The 22,128-nt window shown below is 37.2% G+C and overlaps 3 protein-coding genes and 1 pseudogene across 4 annotated transcripts; 2 read left to right on the plus strand and 2 right to left on the minus strand.

Moving 5' to 3' along the window:
- LOC147483985 (uncharacterized) lies at positions 1-2,480 on the minus strand. The gene is made up of 3 exons (XM_086579691.1): positions 2,469-2,480; positions 2,305-2,375; positions 1-634 (listed from the first exon to the last, which is right to left on the minus strand). The coding sequence occupies exons 1-3, from the start codon at positions 2,478-2,480 to the stop codon at positions 1-3; spliced, it is 717 nt and encodes a 238-aa protein (XP_086435817.1).
- An 8-nt stretch (positions 2,481-2,488) lies between these two features.
- Positions 2,489-14,648, minus strand: LOC147483986 (structural maintenance of chromosomes protein 2-1-like; annotated as a pseudogene). The gene is made up of 19 exons (XR_015205540.1): positions 14,586-14,648; positions 14,246-14,419; positions 13,467-14,147; positions 13,178-13,321; positions 12,758-13,048; positions 12,460-12,645; positions 12,182-12,346; positions 12,049-12,108; positions 11,260-11,322; positions 9,626-9,717; positions 9,397-9,493; positions 6,405-6,545; positions 6,065-6,283; positions 5,634-5,774; positions 5,395-5,562; positions 4,907-5,282; positions 4,548-4,773; positions 3,663-3,737; positions 2,489-3,023 (listed from the first exon to the last, which is right to left on the minus strand). The product of XR_015205540.1 is annotated as a structural maintenance of chromosomes protein 2-1-like (transcript).
- A 398-nt stretch (positions 14,649-15,046) lies between these two features.
- Positions 15,047-18,714, plus strand: LOC147483987 (F-box protein At3g07870-like). Its single transcript, XM_086575666.1, has 2 exons — positions 15,047-15,221; positions 17,316-18,714. Exons 1-2 carry the CDS (start codon positions 15,194-15,196, stop codon positions 18,506-18,508), a joined length of 1,221 nt encoding a protein of 406 aa, XP_086431792.1. The 5' UTR covers positions 15,047-15,193; the 3' UTR covers positions 18,509-18,714.
- Positions 18,715-20,653: 1,939 nt separating this feature from the next.
- LOC147483988 (uncharacterized) lies at positions 20,654-21,226 on the plus strand. Its single transcript, XM_086579692.1, has one exon. The coding sequence runs from the start codon at positions 20,654-20,656 to the stop codon at positions 21,224-21,226; it is 573 nt and encodes a 190-aa protein (XP_086435818.1).
- Positions 21,227-22,128: the final 902 nt, after the last annotated feature.

A 22,128-nucleotide genomic window follows, 5' to 3' on the forward strand; every position in this document is an offset into this window, starting at 1 on the left:
TCATGGAGGTTTAGACAGGCTTGATTTCGAAGAAGAAGCCCAGTTGGTCTTTTGAAAGTGAGTACTCAGGGCAGCAGCGTCTGGAGCAGAAGGAAGAGAGAGTGCATGAATCTCTTGTTGTTTCTCCTCCTGTCGGATTAAATAATAAATCTTGGACATACGAGGGAAATGATACATTAAGAGAATTTGACTGCGGATGGATTGAAAACGAGCATCTAGGTCTTGCATGAATTTCATAGAACAATCGTCTTCAACCTCTTTAGCAAAAATAGATGCATGACCACAAGTACAAACAGGCATAGTAGACAAATAACTTAATTCATCCCAGAAAGATTTAAGCAAAGTGAAATAAACAGATACCGGACGATTGTCTTGCTTGAGAAGGGTGACGGAATCTTTCATTTGAAAAACCTTGGGTGCATTAGTTTGTGAAAAACGATCACCTAGATCTTTCCAGATTTCAGATTCAAAGTCGGCATAGAGGATGCTTCCACTAATAACTGGAGAAACAGAATTGAGAATCCATGAAGCAACGAGGTCATCACATTGCGACCACTTGGATTTTTCTTTAGGAGTGCTAGGAGGTGTGACAGAGTCATCTACAAAACCAAACTTATTCTTTGCTCGAAGGGCTCTAGAGATAGACCGTAATCAAGTCGGATAATTGTCACCGGATAACAGAGGAGATACGAGAATAGCCGTGGGGCTATCTGAGTGGTGGACAAAGAAAGGATCATCAGAACCTGGAGGAGACTCATTATTGGTGTTTGAGGCGTCGACCATTGAGAATTGAGAGGAGGCGGAAGCTTAGAGTGGTTAGGGTTAGAATTTGGATCGAAATTAGGCTGATACCATGATAAATTAGAGACAGATTTGAAAATATTTACTTGATTAATTCCTAAGGAGATTACAATTGTTTTTATAGAGATTACAAGTTTCTAAATATATGAACAAAGACAAGCGGTGCACATAATTGACTCGAGGCGCGGGCACGCTCTGGTTGAGGGCGAGCTCGCTATATCTACTGGACAATTGTTATGCACTAGGCGCGGGTGCGCTCTAATTGTGCTATGTACAGGCGCGCTCTACACTATGACGTGAAGAACAACTTCTTCTAATAGACTCCCTATTTGAAAATCCTCTTTGTACAACGCTAGAAATGTTTTACTAACTAGACTCATCGTGAGGAGTCTCCACAATAAGCAGGCAACTAATTGCTGTGGTATGACGAAGCATCAGCAAAATAAACCATGATCCGTTTAGTTGTGGTATAATATACAAGTGTAGAACTGGAAAAGAATGGAGAAAGGTGCAAGATATGTCTCGGGTGTCATCCAAATTAAAGCTCACACCATGATTTATTTTTCTCTTTTTTTCTTTTTCTGATAAGGAGAGAGGGTGATACGGATGTAGGTAGAATGCTGCGAATACTGTTGCTTCCATAGCAGAACAACCTGTGGTACAATGAGTGGTAGTATCCATATTATTTTTCCTTTCAGTTCGATTTTTCATGTAGGCTGTTTTCAATTTAAAATCAACTGGTAGGTTTGCCAGTTTATTAATTGGCCAATTGAAATTTTTAAGTGAATAAACAACTAATTTTTATGGTCAACCAGAAAAGCGAATTAAAAATTCATAACCCTTAATCACACTCTTTAGTCCTTATATTCAAGGCAGACAAAAGTACAAATCCAACCAGAGAAAGGATTCTTTGATCTCATTGAAAGGCATCATGTAATTATTTTACAGACTTCAGGAACAACTCATTGAGGTCATTCAACAAATGATACATTTTTTTCTACAATCTCAGCCAGACAACATTGACAGTAAATAAATCTTTTCTGGATTATATAATGTTTAAAAGGGGGAAGGTAGACTCTAACTAACCCACGTTTCAGAAATAATGAGAAACTTCTTTCAAAGGTATGCCTTTCTAACAACCAGAAACTTTAATTAAGATCTTATACACTAGAGACCTTTAGCAGGCACAAAATGAAATTCACAGTTACCATATCTTTAACCTACTAACCTTAGGTTCATAGAGTACACTGGTAGAAAAAGAGAGTTCTAAACCCTCCATCATGGCATAAATGATAAAGTGTTCTAAGTGGATTACCAAACGGGGCATTGTAAGGCACCACTTTGAAGTGAATTTGGTACACAGATGCCATTCTAACCATTCATCTGTTGGTTCGAAATTTCCCATACTACATATCTTCTGAATTTTTCCAGCAAAATTTTAACCAGAACTTTACCACGCCAAAAAAAAAAGCAAAAAAATAAATCCTCTATACGTAAACTTGCCTGATAGCATTGCACACATCAACAGCAGTAAGAAACACTGGCAGACCAAAAGAACCGGAACTCTGAACAGTCTACTTCCGAAGAAACACTTGGGCCGATAATGCTAAAATAGCAACCCAGGAACTCCTAACCGCAGACATAACACCAATTCATCACAAGCATACTTGAACAGACATTATTCACATCAAAGATAACTACAGGTTCACCAATTCATACATTTCTTCATAATATGTTCTTGTTCCCAGTATAACAGTGAATAATAATAAACGGCTACGGTTGATAAAAGCCAATTTTCTCTAAATCATTAAGATTCGGAATGTGTAGTGTGCATCATAATGACTGTCTATCACACTCAGCCTAGTCATGCAACATGGTAAGACTGTAGTCTTATGTATTCAAAGGCAGCTTTTGTTCAGCCCGTATACATACATAGAACTAATGATTACTGGAAGCAAATACATGATTATGCTGGTTGGACCAACTGTGCTGTGTTAGATCACTAGTTACTTGGTAAGTATTTACAAACTTCCTATTTGAAAATTTTCATCAAACTAAACTTTGGCTCAAGTAAGTAGTTTGAACTTCCAGAAAACAAGTCATCACCAATCCTACTTAGAAGCAACACTTCTTTGGACAGTAGACACGCCGTCTACAAATTTGGTCCGGAAAAGAACATTGGCATTATTAAACATCCCTTCCTTGAGAGAGACCACAATAAACTGCACCACCAGAAAACAGAACATGAGGCAAGACTATCACATGATACTTCATCTCTAATAATACTCTCATAAACACCAGGTTGTATAGTTAAATATCAAAGTATTAGTATACAACGGTCTACGACATCCGTATACCAAGTCACATTGACACAGTCAAACAAGTACGGAGAGTCCGAAACGGCGACCTATATGAAGTCGGACACATGAGAGGGCATGTCCAGATTTTTAGTTTAGTCCCACATGGGATGTGAGAAGCCTTGGAATACGGTTTAAAAATTCATGGGCCTCTCCATTCGTCACCAATTGGTTTTGAGTTGGATGCTCCAAACTTTAACAGAGAAATCGATGGATACAGTAATCCTAGGGTTCTTGCTATTGGCTGAAATAATATCCATACACCATTTGCATACTACTGGGCATGCTAAATCTGTGCAGCAAACCCAGGAGTAAGAAGGCCAAACTCTTCTTACATTTTAAATATTTCAATCACGCATCTAAAGAAAGCAATTATTGTACTTATAGGCTTTAAATATTTTGAAAACAGGGCATCTGCCCTCTAAGAAACTCAACCAGACTCCGTAAATATGATTCAGAAACCTAAGAATCCAGCTTCACATTCAACAGACATAATTGTCGAACCTGAGAATGTGGAAAGTGACTTTTGATCATCCTTCCAATGTTTTGTGTATGGCTTAGATCAAGAGCTGCATCTACCTGCGAAAAAGAACCAGGCAAGACAAGGAACTTAAGACAAAAAAAATTAAACATATTCAATTGCAATACAAATTTGATGCCAGTTCTGTGCATAATAGCACAATCAAAATTAAGAGAAAAGCTATGGTTGCAAACTTGATGCCAGTTCATCCATAACCGTATTCACCCTTATTGTCAAACATTCCGGAAAAAATATACATAACTGAAATACCTCTGTTCAAAATAGCATTGTCTACACCATGGATGTGGTTTGTGAAACCTACTCCAGTGAACTGAAGGACACAGGAAGCATTTAAAAGTTGCTATATCCTACATCCTAAACACACAGGAAGTTGGCGAGCTTTTGTATGTCAAGAATGTATTATTCAAGAGCTGAAGGACGGTTAAAAACATGTTCGCTGATGTTGAGAATGTATTCATTCTAAAAGTGGCATCCATAGGAAAACAAATCTAACTTGTTAGATGTACTCATAAAGCTTCCATTGAACGCTTTGTACAGGAGTAATATACCAAAGAGGCAAGTGTGCACAACAGAACAAGTCTAAGATGCAATCATCAAAATTTCCAGGTCAAGACAGAAAAGAGGGAAACTGCAAAAGGTCAACCGCATCGAAGTGTGACACAGAGCTCTCAAATTCAAGTCTGTATTGTTACAGACAATATATAAAGGCCCAAACCCTAACAATTAGGTCAGGCAGCCAGACAATTACCACTAAATTTAGAATAACATTGTCAAAGGATATCATTCATTTAAAGTTCCAGGAATGCTTTCAAAGGCTAGTGTAACACAAATGTCTATACACTTCATACCTCATCAAGAATATAAAGTGGTGCTGGTTTAAAGAGAAGCAAAGCCAAGATAAGAGAAAGTGCAAGAAGAGATCACTGCCCTCCACTAAGTTCTGACAAAGATTGCTTCCACACGCTACCAAATGCAACACGGACCTCAAGACCATCTAAGAAGCTACATCCTTCAGGCTGCTCTAGCTTTGCCATTGTACCCGGTAATAGGGTAGAGAAGATAGACCCAAAATCACTACATAGGAGCACAAATAAAATTGTAAGTAGATCAAGCTTAACAAAACAAATAGCAATATATAATACAATAATAATACTCACACCAAGAGAAATTAAACAAATTGAAAGCAAAGAGTGCAGACATAACTTACTTGTTAACTTTGACCCATGTAACGTGTAGTGTTTCCTTTTTTTTCTCATCTAGCTCTTCAATCACCTTCCTGAGTTTTGACTTGTCTTTCAAACAAAACCCCAATGCCTATTATTCATTGAATACATGGAAATAGAAAAGCTAACTCTTCATAAAAAGCTGAAACACAGTCAAAGTAATGAACACACATACTCTGATTGCTCAGCTTGCAAAATTTCCAGTTTTCCCCTTGCCTCATGAGGGTTGCAGGATGAGAAATCATAATCAGTTCCACTTTTTCCAAACAATTGTTTCTCACTTGCGATCCAGGTATGCTTCTCAAGTAGCTTATCTACCTTAAAAGAACAGTCTTTCTGTTCCATCTCCATCCATTTTACCTGTAAAATGCAACAAAAAGAAAATAATCTAGGGAAGTTAGAGAAAAAATTTAAACGCATCCATTTTTATTTCTAAACCTAAAAATAATAGACAAAATAATTACAACAGAACCTCATTTTCCATTTTTTTCTTCTCAAGATTTTCTTCGCCTATTTTACGCTGAAGCTTCTGTTGCTCCTTGAAAATGATGTTTATTTCAGAATCACATTCTTTTATCTTTGAACGGATCAATCTGAATTCAGATTCAGCTTGATCATGATCATTCTTTAAGTTACTAACCTGCACAAGAATACAGAAAAAGGTTAAAGTTCCAACCACTTCCATGTACTGTTGGAAACGTCAAAGTCTACCTTGACTTTAAGTTCATCCACTTCGGCTTTGAGAGCATTAATCTGTGTTTCAAATGAAGACAACTGATTTTCCATGGAAGCATGTTCTTGAATGATAGCTTCCTTTTCCATAAAAAGCCTGTCCCTTTTATTTTCATGTCCCTATATTAGGATGGACAGGTAATGGAAGGAGAAAACAAATTGGATCAGACGGTTAAAAAGGTTGCTTCTCTTTAACTTCTCCAACAGCAGGAAATAATCTTATCACTATTTTTGACATCATGTGGGTCAGAGCTTACTATAACAAAAAAAACATCACTTATAATCCCACCAAAAACACCCAGTTCCTCTCAAAACGGAGGCCAAAAAATGAGTTGAAGGAGTAGAGAAAGGTCTGACTCGGATTTAACAAACCAAGGAAAACACAATTTACATAGAAAGGAAACACTGACCTTGAGTTCTGTTAAAGATGATTGCATGTGCGCTCTTGTTTTCTTAATTTTATTGTCCAGATCTGTTAGCCTGCCCTCTCGGGTATTACCATGCTCTTTGACAGATTTTTCAAGCAATTTCACAGTAGAAATACAATTTTGATAAAAATGCTGCTTTTCTTTTTCATCCTGTTTTGCATTTTTAAGGTCCTGCTCGATCTTTTTAACCAGCTCCCCTAGCTACATTAAACAGGGAAAGTAACAAACATTAGAGCATAGCATCCAAATTAAAATCAATAGACTAGAGAATGAGAACTCCAAGTATCAATGTACTGGAAGGTTTAAAAAGTCGATATGCTACGAAAGTTTAAAAAGTCAGTAGAAACTTATGATGCTCATTTTGCTCAGCCCTGCTCTGGAACAGCGAGAGATCATAAGACTTGAGTTCCAGCTGTGATTTGAGCTCCATAAAGTTCCTTTGAACAGGAAGGAGTTGAGTAATCTGCAAAGTTGACCCACAAAAGAAGCATATTATGGAAAACAAAATTGAAGAGGACTAATCCTTTTTTTTTGCATTTTGTTAAAGAGCCTCCCACAGAAGATCATGCATCTGGTAGTAATAGAAGTTAAGCAAAATATACAGAGGGAGTGTGTTAATGATAGGAATTTACTATTAAAGATCTAACTCTAATATTCCAGTATCGTTAAATTTCCTTTCTCTATGCACAGTATATAGAAGTAAGACAAAAAGATACACATAAAATTATGAAATAGAGTTAAAATTATTACGTCAAGATAGGTGATGCAAACAGATAAAAATGGCTACAAGCAAGAATCAAGCCTAAGATACCTCACATATGACTTAATTAATAAATTTCACTGTGTTCAATATGCTTTTAAAAATGATAGCTCTAGTATAAATTCATAATTGAAACCCGTATTTTAGCGATGTTCTCAATGTTTTTACCGTTATTACTTATCAAATATTATTTAACTAAAAACTGGATTTTCCCCTAAACTCATTCATAAAATGTAAACCAATTAAATTCATACATCAAAAGTAATATAATAAAGCATCCATAAGCTTTCTCCTATCTTAAGAGAATCCTACCCATTAAAAACATGAGGAAGATATGTGAATGAGTGCCAAAACCGCTAGGATTGCCTCCACCTAGTATCTATTGTTTCATTCCTAAAACATTGACACGCCTGTTGGTGTCCGAAAGGGTACAGAGTGTCCGACACAGCCACCTATATGAAGTAGGACACCAGGACACAACTAAATATCTAAAAGGCTATTACTGTTCTCTATTTAGACAACGAATTACGGGGCTCAAGACCTTAAAGCGCCACCTTACAAATAGATAACTATGAAAGTGGTAAATCATGGAGTTGTAACTATGTTAATAGATTATTTTCTTGGGTATAGGAGAAACCCTAGTTTGAAATCGTATGTGCGTGATTTGTTTAAGCGTATGAAGTGTTCATGTTACTTAGTTAAGTACATACCAATAAATTATAGGGTTATGTAGAGATAACTCCCTTACTAGTAGCAACTAGACATGACCCCTCGTTTTCAAAAAAACCTTAGACAAGGCCTTTCAGATTGGCCATCCAAGTCAACTCACCTTAACCGTCATCTTCCAGGTCAAGGCAGATGAAATGTCTCATACCCTTATCGGCGTGTACACTAGGACATGTCACCATATAATGACAAGTATGCAAACCATGCTGCCGCATTGGTTTTTTTTTTTTTTTTTTTTCTAAAGTATTAAAGTCTTGAAACCTGTCCCTCGAGTTCGATAGTTAACATGATTTTTGGATTATAATTGTAATTGGTAATTGTAATTATGTAGGAAAGACTCATCTATTTTTTTTTTATAGGGAATAATTATGTTATTTAAGTGACATTAGAAAGGTTTTTCTAAATTATTAATAAAAGAGAGCTTATTCTAATATTAGCGAGGGAAATTGGAGATAATTATATAATTTAAATAATATTAGGGAGGTTTTTCTAAATTATTAATAAATAGGAGGTTTGTTCTAATTTTTGTGAGGGAGGTGTTTTGAAATTGAGCAACTATGGAGATTACAAATTGCCTACTCGACAGTAGAGAGGGGTTCCTAAATACCCGGCTATCATATAGTGTAGAGATATGTATCTAATCCGTTAAAAACCCAGACTTCATCTTGTCCAACAGTGGGAGGATATGTCTGATTATATACTTATATCAGTAAGGGGTTATTTCTAATTTTAACTTGTATTTGCTTGTTTCCCACATTTGACACGTGTCACCATTAGAAACCTGGGTCATCAAGATTAAGTGAAGCGACAGTTGTTGTTTATCTTCTGCCTATATTCAACCACCGCCTCCTCCAAACAAACACCACCACTGCCAAATCATTAAAAAACAAACTCAAACCTTTAAATTTACAGTCGAATTTCAAATTAAAACTCAAATTAAAACAATAACAGTGAAATCTAGGTTGAACTTCTGAACTCGAACTCACACCCATTCTGAGAACCATTTTGACTTGGATTTGAACTGAAATCGCAAGATCTGAAGTAATTCATAAAAATTAGAGTTTTGAACTTGTTGATTTGAAGAAACACTGATTATACTAAAAAAATGAGGAAATTAGTCAACTAAAGCTTTTACTCTTAGTGTGAAATGAACAATGCCGCAGATTTTGAATGGAGTTTGAGTATCTAATGTTTGAAGAGTCATGGATAAAAATGATTAGACAAATCCCCCAGTGTAGGTAAGAATATAAGGTTGACCCCAACTTCCATGATTGTTAAATGCATTTCTTAAGATGGTGACATGTGTCCTAGCCCTGGTCTTGCGAAGGGGGTCTTTTGAGTAATTACACTCCGATAAGGCTATTTTGCACTGTCCCAACAGCCTTATCCAAGATGATAATGTTTCAGTCTGGGTGTCATGTCTAATTGCTACTAGTAATAGGGGTTATATCTACATCACCATAAATTTCTTATTGCTATTGAATACAAGATGAAGAAGAAAGTCTAGAGAAAAGAGTATACGGCCTTCATTAGTTTCGGCCTTCTCTCACATATCTTTATATAGGAAAGTAGTTGGGTTTACATCCTAGAAGCCCCCTTGTGAAATGTCCCTTCATCATTCATGAACTGCAAATATATAAAAAGCCAAGGAAAAATAGAAAATGTATTACAAGTAGCAAATCAACCTTATCAGTTATCAAAAGATGGTTGCAACAAATAGACTAATGCTAAGATGTACAAATAAAAGGTGTATGAATTGGTGAGAAGTATGAGAGACTCATTTCTTGGGTTCAAATATGTAAGGAGGGATTTGAGAAAATATCTCTACCTTGTTTTTAATTTCTCGTAATCTTGATTCGTGGACGGAAAGCTTAGATTCAGACTCTGACAACACATGGAGTTTCCTTAACAATTCTCCGCCACCTCTATGGACAGAAGTGCTCAAATCAAAAGAGTAAAGCAATAAAAACTTCTTACCAAACTGTAAGAATGTATCACAAAAATAAAACCAGATAATAACATGACTTATACAGATAATAAGTGCTAATAAGGCTTACTTGCGACTACCACCAGTGAGGAGACCACTAGGCTGAAATTTATCACCTTCAAGAGTTACACTTGGTGTACGGACTTCCCTACTAAAAGCAACCTGTGCATAGTTTAACAGAATGATAATTAGATAATACAGTAGTGCAAGTTAATCATTTCCTAACCTTCTCCAAGATGGTAACCATGATGATATCACATACAAGGCTGTTGATGAGAAAATAATTTGTTTACTCTTTACCCAAAGTAAAAATAATAGTATGATATAAACAAAAAAAAAACATGATGAGCATGAAAACTTTCTTGTGCTCCCCCTCACACTCTCAAGAACTTTAATCTTCAAAATTCAATTTTGGACTAACTTCGACAAGTCCACAATCCATATAGCTATGAGATGTATATCTCAAACATAAGCATTTATTCTACTTGAACCATGGGTTGGGATTTATCTCTAGTGTAATTATTATCTGCCTAAAATATACTAACAGGAAACAATGTAATACTGGTAACCAAGTGACCTTGACATGAGTATTTGCATCGTTGCCCGACATTGCATCCAAAGAGCAATTTGGTGCGTATATAAATAGATTAAGTAATGCATACATATCTATCCAGAAATTGTTTAAATAAGGGTTGTCCGTGTATCTAATACAGGCGTCAGTTTGTCTAAATGGAACTTTTCAAGTGTTGAGATGTTTAGTATCCCACTTCGGATGTTTAAAACTTTGCAATATAGTATATAAGTTCCTGCTCCACTCTTCACCAATCGGTTTTGAGTTGGATGCTCACAAAGGTTAAGATGGTATCAGACCAGGCTATTGTGTTTGGCCCAAAAAGCCCGTTTATTCCGCATCCCCAAGTGTGTTGTCCCAAGTAATGCCACATATGAGGGAGACACGGGGTGTTTAGCATACACCTACATGGGATGTTTAAAGCTTTGCAATACAGTGTACAGTAGGTAAGTTATAAGGCCTCTCCGCTCATCACCAATTGGATGAGTTGGATGCTCTCAAAGTTTAATATCAAGCATATGAAGTGTCCATGTTAAAAAGAATAAAAACCATACCAAATTTCATAACAACAAAAAACAGTTGAAACATAAGTTATGAGTACTCAAAACAAATTAATGGCTGTGATAATTGGCTAATTCTAAGTTTTAAGGACACATTGACACCATTCAAAATTTATTTCAGTCAACAAACCATCCCATAGTTTCATGTAAACTAGAGGTCACAGATTCCAAATACGCATCACTAGGGAAAATTCCTAAGCTGGATTACGTCTTTCAAATCAAGCCACTAGAAACCTATTATTGTGATTCAAATCATTCAACACAAATTATAACAACACAAAAAGGCTTCTAATTTTGTTTGGAATGAATAGTGGCTTCCCTGATAGCTGTCAAGAAGCAGCTTTAGCAATCTATCAAACCAAAATCTAAAAAGAAAAAAGAGAACCTAATTATGGACCCAAAACAAATTTCCTTGGAAGATTTTACAGAAAAAGAAAATATTGCAATCCAGATAATCCAAAAACATTATCCCAGATCCATCTAAGGAACAATTATAGAAAAAGGAAAAGAAATAAATAATAAGTCGCGTGTGAATGAATCTCAAAATAAACATTCATTTATACCAAAGTATACCTCTTTTGCAGCGTCGGTGCTTCTGCAAATAAAGGTTGAACCGAATACACACTTCATTGCCTCCTGCAAAATGAATTGCTTCTAGTCAGAAAAGAAATTATTATAAGTGTGCATAATTATCTTCATTAGACCACCTACACTTCACAGTGCACAATGTAGGAAATCAAGGATGAACATAAGCATTCAGAAGATTTACTAGGAGACAAACATTATCTCATACAGAAAACAACTAATATCGCATATCATGCATATATACATAAAGAATCAAAGAAGAATAAGTGGGAGGGATCAGTGACAAACTAGTTTGAGTTCTAAAAAGTAAAAACCATCTTCCTGGTGTCCATTACAGATGAGCCAAATTATAATCCTAGTTGAAGATGATCGCCCCACCATGTAAATCATAATGACACATAGTTCCACTCTATAGTCACTAGTTATGCCAAAAGAGGGTTGAGCCATAACAAAATAGAGCCTTTTTGTTTTTCAATTAATAAGTTTTGAATCATCGAAGCGAGCATTAGTGGGTTTAGATGACAAGCACTATATGGATGGGGTAGGCCTTAGATAGGCAGGATTTGTCTTTAAAGGGGATGGTATGGGGTAGGGCTGACGCTTTTTTATTATCCAAACTTTAAAATTACATGACTATGGATGTAAGGGGTTGTAGGCCTTTCTCCTTAGTTACTGGCTGAATGATGTAATCTTTACCTATTTTTTATCAACTAATTAAAAATAAAAATCAGAAGCGAGTTGAATCGATAATTGAAAACCAAATAAAGTGCAAGCTACCTTCACATCTTCCTCATAACCAACCAAAGAAAGTGCCAGTTCTGCATTACCATCACCAACCTGAAAACAGGCATAGATTTCAGCAAGAAGGCAAGATTATATAGTGAAAAACAGGAGATGAAATAACACTTACCAATCTGTCAGCAGCTTGTTGAACTCTTGGTGGAACGGTATGAGATTGGATTTTGTTCAATGGTATTAATGTCACTCTTCTCTCAAGTTCTCCACTTCTGAGAAGTTGCTTTCCAGTAAGTTCCGAGTCTACAACAACGTCATATAACTTGCCTCCGGCAGTAACCTGCCAAGAATTTAGGGGTGAGGCAAACAAGTGTCGCAATCAAATCTTTTGGTGAAACTAGAAAGACGAAATGGCAGACGAAAAAGAAGACTAGGATCATCCGCAAGACAAACCTCCAAAGCTGTTGTTGTGGAACTATCCTTTACTTTGATGAGTTTTGCCACCACACCCTTCACTTTTGACCTATCAAAATTGTCAACAGGATCTCGGTATCTGAACTTTACATTTCGCAACTCTCCAGAAAGAGAAGGAACTTCATCCGTCAACTTCTCCACCACCTTTGACTCTGCTTCACAATCCTGAGATAGATTACAAAGAGCTAAGTTCAGATGACCTACTCCAAATACATATTAACAAATGTTTCCATAAAATTTGTGTGATTGGAGCATATTTAGTAAGAAAGAAATTAACCTTTTGAAGAGCTTCCAGCTGACCCTCTTCATAAGGAACAGATGTTAGGGAAACTTTAACATCCTCCACAGCCTTTCTTCTAATATTAAGCTCGTTCTCAACCGACACGGCTTCTTCACGCTTTGACATCAACTGTTTCTTTTTCTCTGATAACTCCTTTTCACAGTGGCTTATTTTTATTTTAAGCTGCTTCAGTTCAGTTTCAGCACTCCCAACTGCAGCTTTTGCATCACCAAGTTGATCTTCAAGGAACTTCTCATCATCCCCGCTGCTCTTACCAGCTAAGATACCCTTTCAGTAGTAAACATTATTAACGTCATTTCCTCCGAAGGTAGTTCCATCATAGTATTGCACCATTGTACATGCAAGATATGAAAGATAATATAACTTACATTGTAGCAACATATTGAAAAGACTCACCAGGTATTGTTTTTCATACTCTTCTAAACTCTTGGAGAGATCGTCGATTCTCTTTTTCAGATCAGCTGCTCCATCCTCAGATTTTTGAACAGCAGCATTCCTCTCTTCAATAGATGTTTCAATGTCTTTAATATTTTTAGCAGCCTGTAAATACAGCAGGTATGAGCACAGAAAATTGTAATTATCAAATCTGTATCCCCTACTACTGGCTAAAAAGTACATAAGGAAAACAGCATTACAGAACACCAAATTAAATCAACATGGAAACAAATAATAAGAACAGCCTTGCCTTTTCAGCTTTCTTTTGTTCAGTCTTCAATGAATCTTCCTGATTTGTCAGTACAGATGTTTCTTTTACAAGATCACGAGCAAGAGAATCTACTTTCTCCGATAGTGTTTTCACCTCGCCACCCGCCATCTTATCTTTTTCAATTGTCAAAACAGTTATCTTTGTTTCCAAATCCTGAATCTCTCCCTGCATCCTTGCTGCGTCATTATCTATCTCAGCAATCTTAGCCTTGACTTGTTCCACTCCATTTAAAGAATTGTCTCTTTTCTTCTCCGCCTCGACAAACTCAAAAGCAACACAAAACCTTTTAAGTCTGTCCAACTCCGTGTTCCCATTAGCCCACTTCATATACTGCATCTTCTCTCTCCTCAGTTTCTCCAAAGCAGGTAGAATCTCCTGATCAAGAAGCTTATCAATTTCATCAACCTTACTCTGCTTCTTCTCAAGTGTCTTCAACGCATCCTCCTTTTTCGTCTCGTACATTCTAGTCCCAGCTGCCTCTTCAAGCATTGACAAAATTTCAGGTGGTTTCATATTCAAAACCTTAGTTATCCTCCCTTGCATTGTAAGAAAATGTGGATTGTTCACATTAAGCTGCACCGAATGAAATAAATTCTGCACTTGCTTCGGCTGCGCAAGCCGCCCATTTATAAGATACTTATTCCTCCCACCCACTACAATCTACATATCACACATAAAAAAATAAAAATTAAAAAACATTTAATAATAATAATAAATAGACAAATTATTTTAGTTGGACTAGAGGCGTAATTGATTACTAATTTTGCACCGATGGATGCAAGGTGGAGAGCTATGGCACGACCAATGCCTCGTGAGGCACCAGTAACGATGGCGACACGGCCATTCAGAGGTAGCTGTAGATTGGTTGGAACTGGGTTCAGCCATGAGCAAGTTGGATGGTGTTTAGAACTGAGTTTTGTTAAGAAACATAGCTAGACGTTTATATAGGATTGTACATAAGGTACGAAAACTATTGTGTAAGATTGACACGTTACATTAAGAGACATTGATGGCATCTAGTGTGCGCAGGGTGGTGGTGTATGGTGCGCTGGCTTAAGAGATATTGATGGCTGGCTTAAGAGACATTGATGGCTGTACGTTTTGGTGCAATACACCCTCACTCCTGTCTAATGAGTGTCTCTTAAGCGCCAGCACACCCATGCAGCCTGCGCACACTAGCTTTTCGGTACATTATTTATGTTTGGACTTGGCTGGGCATGTAACGGAATTTAACTCCACAAGTGAATAGTTAGAACTACACGTCTTTTAGGATGATTGCATAAGATAACTCGAGGGTTTTTTCGTAAGAAATTTGGTCAACCTTTTGGCCGGTTTCAGCTTTCAGGAATGGCAACCACGCAACGCAAGCAGTGACCGAAGGTCGAAAGTTGCAACTAGCAATGAGTCAACGACCAAACAAATATTTTGAAGAATTCGGGTCAGCTCAGTGCTGGTCCGTATAAATGTAACTTTAGCCCATGACTATTTCTCAATCCGGCCCAGCCCACGCTGAGTCCGGTTTGTGTTGTGCACGAACTCGAGTACACAGAGAATCTTAATTAGATCAAAAAGTGCGTTCGTTGTCAGGCCTGACATCATTACACGTGAGGGTGGGGAACTTTAGAAAGTACAACATATCTAACCAGACACTGTGCCACGTCTTCCTGTGGAGAAACCGTACTCTCATCTATGCAATACCGGAGAAGATGGAAATCAGCAGAAGAATAAGACCAGGTATGTTTTGTGCTTTAGATTAGACCACTTTCATTGTGAAAATTTGCTTTGGCTGTTGCTGTTGAGTTTTGATCTGGGTTTGCTTCAATTTGTTCCTGTATATATATAATACTGGAGTTATTGTTGTTAGTTAAGGTGAATCCAGTGACAACAATTTCCATCAATCTGTTCTGTGGTGTAAAGACACCTTCAGGTTGCTCATACTGCACCCTTGCATCTAGGACAACTACACTGACCAAAATAATTAATGAGTTGATGTTGATGTTAAATATGTAACAAAATGGCTTTTAGGATTGAGTTGGACTATTGGACTATTGGGTTCGGTATAGTACAATATGTTTCCTGTAGTATGGTTGAACGAAGTGGGGCTCAGTATCACAAGGAATCAATCCAGTTAAATTTTTTTTAAGTCTTACCAACAATGTCATCGTTTTCTTTGAACTAATGTATGCATCTTAATAGGATGCTAGTTCTCAATTAGGTTGCCACATGCCCACATATACCTCCCGTTGCTCATCTGTAAAACTCCCAGATTGGCTTGGCTTAATCTGTGATATATAAATATGACTACTGAGGGCATCCCAATTGATGATGTGGACTCGTAGAGACGTAGATTGAATCTTAGTCATAACATAACATGCTAAGATTCGGAATAAATCATAGCTCTCGGGTCATAAACAGTAATATTTTCTTTTATATATTATAAGTATCTGAATAAGATAAAGTCATAAAACCTACTCATAAAATACATTGAACATTCTTCGCCAAACAGAACCGAAGAGATTTTGTCCTTTTTGGTTGCAAAAGAGATTTTATTAGGTTTGGAGCAAGGTTCAAAACTAGAGTACTTAAAGAAAGTGCTTTGTTTTTATTTTTTGGGATGCAAGGTTTTAAATAAAAAAGGAAAACACAGATAAGAATGTTATCATGGGAGGCTCGAGAGATCACATTGTGAAAAAGACAGTATGTTTTTGTTGGGACATTTAGAAAAATGCTATTTTTAAGGTGTGTCATTTTTATATCCACCTGTTTCAAAAATCTCTTTTGCATTCGCCAACAGCCATGGTCATTGAAGCTGAAGCAGAAACAAGCTGTCTATCTCAGTTTTTTGTTGCTGTCTGCATCAATTTCTGTTTATATATGGTCGAGCTCCCCTTGAAGTGGCTTGTCTATTTTTCATATGGCTAGAAAACAGTTACAGTGTCTTCCAATTGCTTAAGCTCACAGTGTGTAAGCGCATCAGCTCACAGTGTGTGAGAGGTATCCACTCATGTATAGTGCATAAATGCTACTGGCACCCAGGTGGTGTGTAAGTAGAGATGAAAATTTACAGCCCTGTTCGAGATGCTGATATATAGGACGTATCGGGTCATGATTGAATCTGTGAAACTCGTGTACACCTTCATTTCTACTTTCTATAGTGTTAGAAGATAAGGGGTGCTATTTAGCTCGACATTTCCGGTAGATATATCACATGATGAAGAGACTTCTTTGGTAACAAACATGTATGGATGTTGTTAATGCCTAAGTGCCTAACACTGTTTTTTTTTATTATTATTATTCTTAGATGATAATTTGAATAATTAGGAGAAGAAAAATTGATGTCCGATGAAAAGGGATTTCTAGTTATGTGAGTCCCTTATATGCTTACAAAGAATTTGAATTTCTTGAAAGTATTCAATCTTTGACTATTAAGGTAGAGTTTCAAGAACCACTATTTCAAATACTGCTAGAGTGCATGCATCAACAGAGACAGTCATGGTGACTGTAATTGAGGAATTTTTAGGTCGAAGTACAGTTGGGATCATATGCCATGTTTTAGTTACTAAATTACATGCTATCATATACTTTGTATCATAACTCGTCCTTTAACTATTACTATTATGATTGTTAGTATTTATTCAGAGGAAACTAATATTTGATTGAAATATAGTAAATTATACGTGAGAGGACAAGAGCGCTACAAATTGTGCTGCAGCCTGCAAGTCCTTTCTAAATACAAATTCATTAGAACATATATTATTATCTTTTTCTAGATATTTTTACAAATTATCCGAGTTTTTTGCTGTTATACCTAACTAGTTTTCATCACAGATATTATGGGTATAAGTGTACCTTGCATGAGATGGGCTCCTTTTATTTGGGGGCGTATATTGAGCTTGTTTACTCAAACCGAGGCAGTTGATCTCCCATATGATATTATCATCGACATATTTAGTAGACTTCCCGCTCAGTTGATCTTCCAGTGTTGCCATAGCTGTCGTATGATTCGTACATTGACTTCATCACCAACTTTTGTCAGTATACACCTCAAACGAGCAACTTCAGTAGTTGTGATCCAGCGCGATCCCTGGCGTAAAAGTTACAGCTGTCGAAATGGTATCTATGAGGATGAAGTTCCACTGTATTTCATTGATGATAAAACTAAGGAGAGAATTCCAAAAAACATGCGCGTCAGTCACTCCTGTACGGGTTACACCCAGCTTACTCTTATTGGTTCATGCAATGGGTTGCTTCTGTTTTCTAACCATGTTATTGTTATTATATGGAACCCAATAACACAAGAACAGATTATTGTGAACAAACCCGATTCAGTTTCGACATGCGGATTTTTCTTCGACCCAAAGACAAGGGAATACATAGTACTTTTTTGGCGTCACGTAGACTCCGGCTTTCACCTAATGACATATGGTTTGCTAAGACACACCAGAAAGACTACCACATTATCTCACCCTCCATGGTTTGATGCCCCGGTAATCTTGAAGAGTACGTTGCACTGGTTGGTTGATAACGAACGGTACAAGCGTGCAAATAGTCGCTTTCTGCTGTGTGCTGAATCCATAATATCATTTGATATGGACACTGAGACTCTCCATACAATGTCGTGCCCGGGAGACAAATATGGTAAGCGAGCAGATAATTCTTACGTGCACCTGTTGAAGAAGGAAGAGTGTTTATGTTTTTTTGACACTTCATCCTATCGTGGTATGGATTTTTGGGTCCTTCAAGACTATGCAGAAGAGGTTTGGACAAAAACACATGTTCTAAATCTTGAACTTATACTCCCATGTCGCAGGCCCGAGCTACAGTATATTAGAAGTGCACCTGATATTGACAACGATGAATTGTTATTGGTATGGAATTGGACTTTAATTCGTCTCAATCTACAGTCAAATTCCTTGAGGAAATTAAAAATGCGAAAGCCGCAAGACGAAGGCAATATATTCTACTTTGTCGAGCATAGAGATAGTCTTGCTACTTTGCGTACTGACGACATTGTTCACTAAAAAGCCCCCCTAAGCAGCATTTCGGAGAATTATTAGGGCATTTTTACTTTTGCTTCGTAACATGTAAAGAATGATTGTTGACCTATTTATATTTATTAAGTAGGGAGGGAATGTTTTCGGTTCATAACTTCATAAGTGAGATTGTGGCGATATTGGTATGTCATCTTTTGATGGTCTTTAATACACTATTTCATGTTCTGATTGAACTTGGGGTGACCCTAATCCAATAACATTTCAACTAATTTAGGTTCTAAAAATAAACAGATGCTGGCATGTAGCCTTGTAAAAACTTAAAATTATCAACATAAACAATCTATGCCGTACTGCTAAAATTTCTTCATTTGCACTGGTGCTCAACTAAACAACTTTCTTCACTTGCTATCACGCTATCCCCAGAGCTTACAACCAATCTAAAGGGCATATGGAGTTGTGGACTACTCCGTTGACTATTCAAGAACCTGACTTCATCCATGGCATGGGTTTGCAGGGAAAACTAAGGAGAGCTGAATACTGGATTGCTATTGCAATGAACCCCACATACGGATCAACGAGAGGCAATCCTGGGTGGTTTTCTTACCTATTAAAAGAAAAAGAAAAAAGTGCAAATAAGCCTCATAAAACAAAAAAGTGCAAACAACAATGGTGTAAACTTTTGAGGTACTACTTACACTCTTTTTTCCCTATCCAGCTGTTGCAAATTCCCATGACCAAGAACCCAATATAGGGGATGAGAAAGAACGCATACAAGAACCATTTGTTTGGTTTAGACCTCAGGGGGGTGCGTAGTTTAGCTTTAAAAGATGCTACCCTTGGAGGAACTTGCTCTCCAATTTTTATAATGATCTTTTCGGAAGCTTCATCAAGTTTCCCATCTTCCTCCTCCAAGTCACCAAGCCTTTCAAAATCTCGATTTACATTTTGAACCGTGATTTTGAGCCACAATCCAACCTTAATGCAAATCAAACATAGTAGGGCAATAAAATTGTCCCACTCAATGCATAGGGTCAGACCCTTGGGAAAAAGAAAAGCATAGAAAGTAACAAAAATAGTTAATGCCTCCGTTGCTCCTAAGATACTAGAGGCAATGGAGTTGTGACATGCATCAACTCGTTCCACAACTTTCTCCTTTTTCTTCTCTAGATCTTCCATCTCATCGACGTTGCTTTTGTCCCGAAGAGCTGCCACATAACATACATGTACTTTGAAATTTGAGCTCCAAAACTTAATAGGCAAAATATACTCCTATTTTAAAAAGCTTGAAAGCTACCATGGAGTGATAGTTATAAAAAAAACTACCTTGCAGTTGTTGATTCCTAGTTCCAGACATTAACAAGCAAAATACTTTTACTATTTCAAATCTTGACAGCACTTTGAGTCATTATAGCTTTATGGAAAACTATAATGAGGGCCAAATATGGAAGTTTTCTTAACCCTATGTTAGATGATGCAGGAAAACCTTCAGAAGCCTCCTTTATGTTCAGAAGCATTTCAAAGGCTAAAAATATAGTGGCAAGAGGTATGTTATGGCAAGTAGGAGATGGCTGTCAGATTAATTTCTGGAAAGATCCATGGGTGCCTTTTATGGGAGAATACAAACCTTTAAAGTGTTTGGTGGACAATCCAAACCTCAGCATAGTAACAGTTCAAGATGCCCTTTTATCTGAAGGTAGATGGAATGAAAACCTCTTAAGTTTTTTACCCATGCCCCTTTTCTATGCCATAACCTCCATTAAAGCCAGACCAAACATTCCAGACAAACTGATATGGCATCCCACAAGGAAAGGGGAGTTTTCTGTAAAGTTTGCATACCATACAGCAGTGTCTCTATGGAATCAAACAATGCATCCTCTAGCTCCCCTAATCACTCTCTATTCCCCCTTATTTGGAAGCTCAATATCCCTGCAAGAGTCCAAACTTTTATCTGGAAAGCTTCACAAAATATCCTTCCAACATGTGATGTCTTAATTAGACATCATTTGAACATTGACCCCATATGTTGTTTCTGCAACAATGTTTTAGAGGATCTTTACCATCTTTTTTTTCCTCTGTCCCTGGACAAGAGGTGTATGGTTTCTCTCCAACTTCTGTATAAGAACTGATGCAGAGGATTTTGAAGCTTTAGAATGGTTACTGTTATGTTTCAGAATGGAAGAATCACCTGATGTTGAGTCATTTTGCCAATCTACTCTTTTTTGCGCTCTTATGGATGCCATTTGGCAAGCGAGGAACAACACGAGGTTTAATAATGTCAGGCCTAGTCAACAAGCTGTGTTGAAATATGCATATAGAAGTTGTAGTGATTGGTATAAAGCTTTTGACCCTGTTGTCTTAGAGCATGAAGGACAAGATGTAGTGGAAAATACCCTCCTTCCACCTGAACAACATTGGATTATGCCACCTCCTGGATGGTGTAAGATTAACTTTGATGCCAGTTTTCAGAAAAGAAGTTCTTATGCTAATATAGCTGTGATTGGCAGGAACAGTGATGGTGAATATCTCAAAGGAAAAGTCAGCAAGGTCAGAGCCTCCACACCTGGGGAAGCTGAAGCCTTGGCAGCAGAACTGGCAGTAGAGTTTGCAGTTCAACAACATTGGAAGGAGGTCATCTTTGAAGGAGATGCAAAGAGGGTTATACAAGCATGTGAGAATCTTGATGCAGTTTCTTTATGGTCTTGGCAACCAATGTGTTTAAATATATCTAGTAAATTAGGAGTTTAAACTCTGTGTTATTTAGATTTACTCCTAGAATATGTAATGAGTCAGCTCACAAACTAGCCAAATGGGCATGGACTAGAAATCTCTCCTCTGAGCAGGAAGTCTGTAATGGGTTTTTGGACCAACTTCTGTTAAGTAAGGAATAAATAGGAACCCCTGATTCTCATGGGTCCCAATATCAAAAAAAAAAAAAGGGATTTAAAAAGTAAGCTTCATGCTCGACATGATTCTAGTGCAAAGGACACAAGAGTATGGCTTGCTTTTCCTAATGGGATGTTCTTTGTTGCTTCAGCTCATGAAGCCACTTAACAAATTAAAGCACGAACTTCTAACTTGTCCAAATTTTATGGTCTGCTAAGGTCCCTCCGATCCTAGAGTTCAAGGCACTGGTTGGAAATTTTACGATGGTGCATTAGCGAAAACAAACTGCACATTCTAGTCTCAGTTTAATGCTGATTTCCAACAGAGAGCTTATCTTCCTACAGTGACCCGTCCAAACACCATATAATATTAAGCGTCTTCCCAAGCCAAGTGGGTTTATAAAAATAAGTGTCACATCTACCACGTCAGTACCGAAGAGAACATTAGTGTATTGTGGTCAAAATATTTGTCAAATCTACCACTTGCATCGAAGAAATCAGAGTTTTCCAACCTTAAAAAGCAAAACGGCTTGTCGAATTTCAGCTTCAAAACTAGTCCTTTGGGATTCAACTTTTGCAGATACAAATTCTTCCAAATCCCGCCTGCAAATACCAAATTTAAAAGACCAGATGTTACAAACCATGACACAACTCTCATAAGAACATATTGGAGTGACATACTAATCATCCAGTGAAAACCTAAATAATTACATCATCAACCATCCATGTCCCACTCTGCAAATCCTAAATAAAAAACACTGCAAA

Source organism: Coptis chinensis, chromosome 8 (genome assembly GCF_015680905.1).
Source record: "Coptis chinensis isolate HL-2020 chromosome 8, ASM1568090v1, whole genome shotgun sequence".
NCBI classification, from domain to species: Eukaryota; Viridiplantae; Streptophyta; class Magnoliopsida; order Ranunculales; family Ranunculaceae; genus Coptis; species Coptis chinensis.

Coding starts and splice junctions, on each gene's coding strand:
- LOC147483985 (XM_086579691.1), bottom strand. Junction 635..2,304: donor GATGTGTGCAATGCTATCAG/GCAAGTTTACGT, acceptor GTCTATCTCTAG/AGCCCTTCGAGCAAAGAATA.
- LOC147483987 (XM_086575666.1), top strand. CDS start 15,194: ATGGAAATCAGCAGAAGAATAAGACCAG. Junction 15,222..17,315: donor CAGCAGAAGAATAAGACCAG/GTATGTTTTGTG, acceptor TTTTCATCACAG/ATATTATGGGTATAAGTGTA.
- LOC147483988 (XM_086579692.1), top strand. CDS start 20,654: ATGGAAGAATCACCTGATGTTGAGTCATTTTGCCAATCTACTCTTTTT.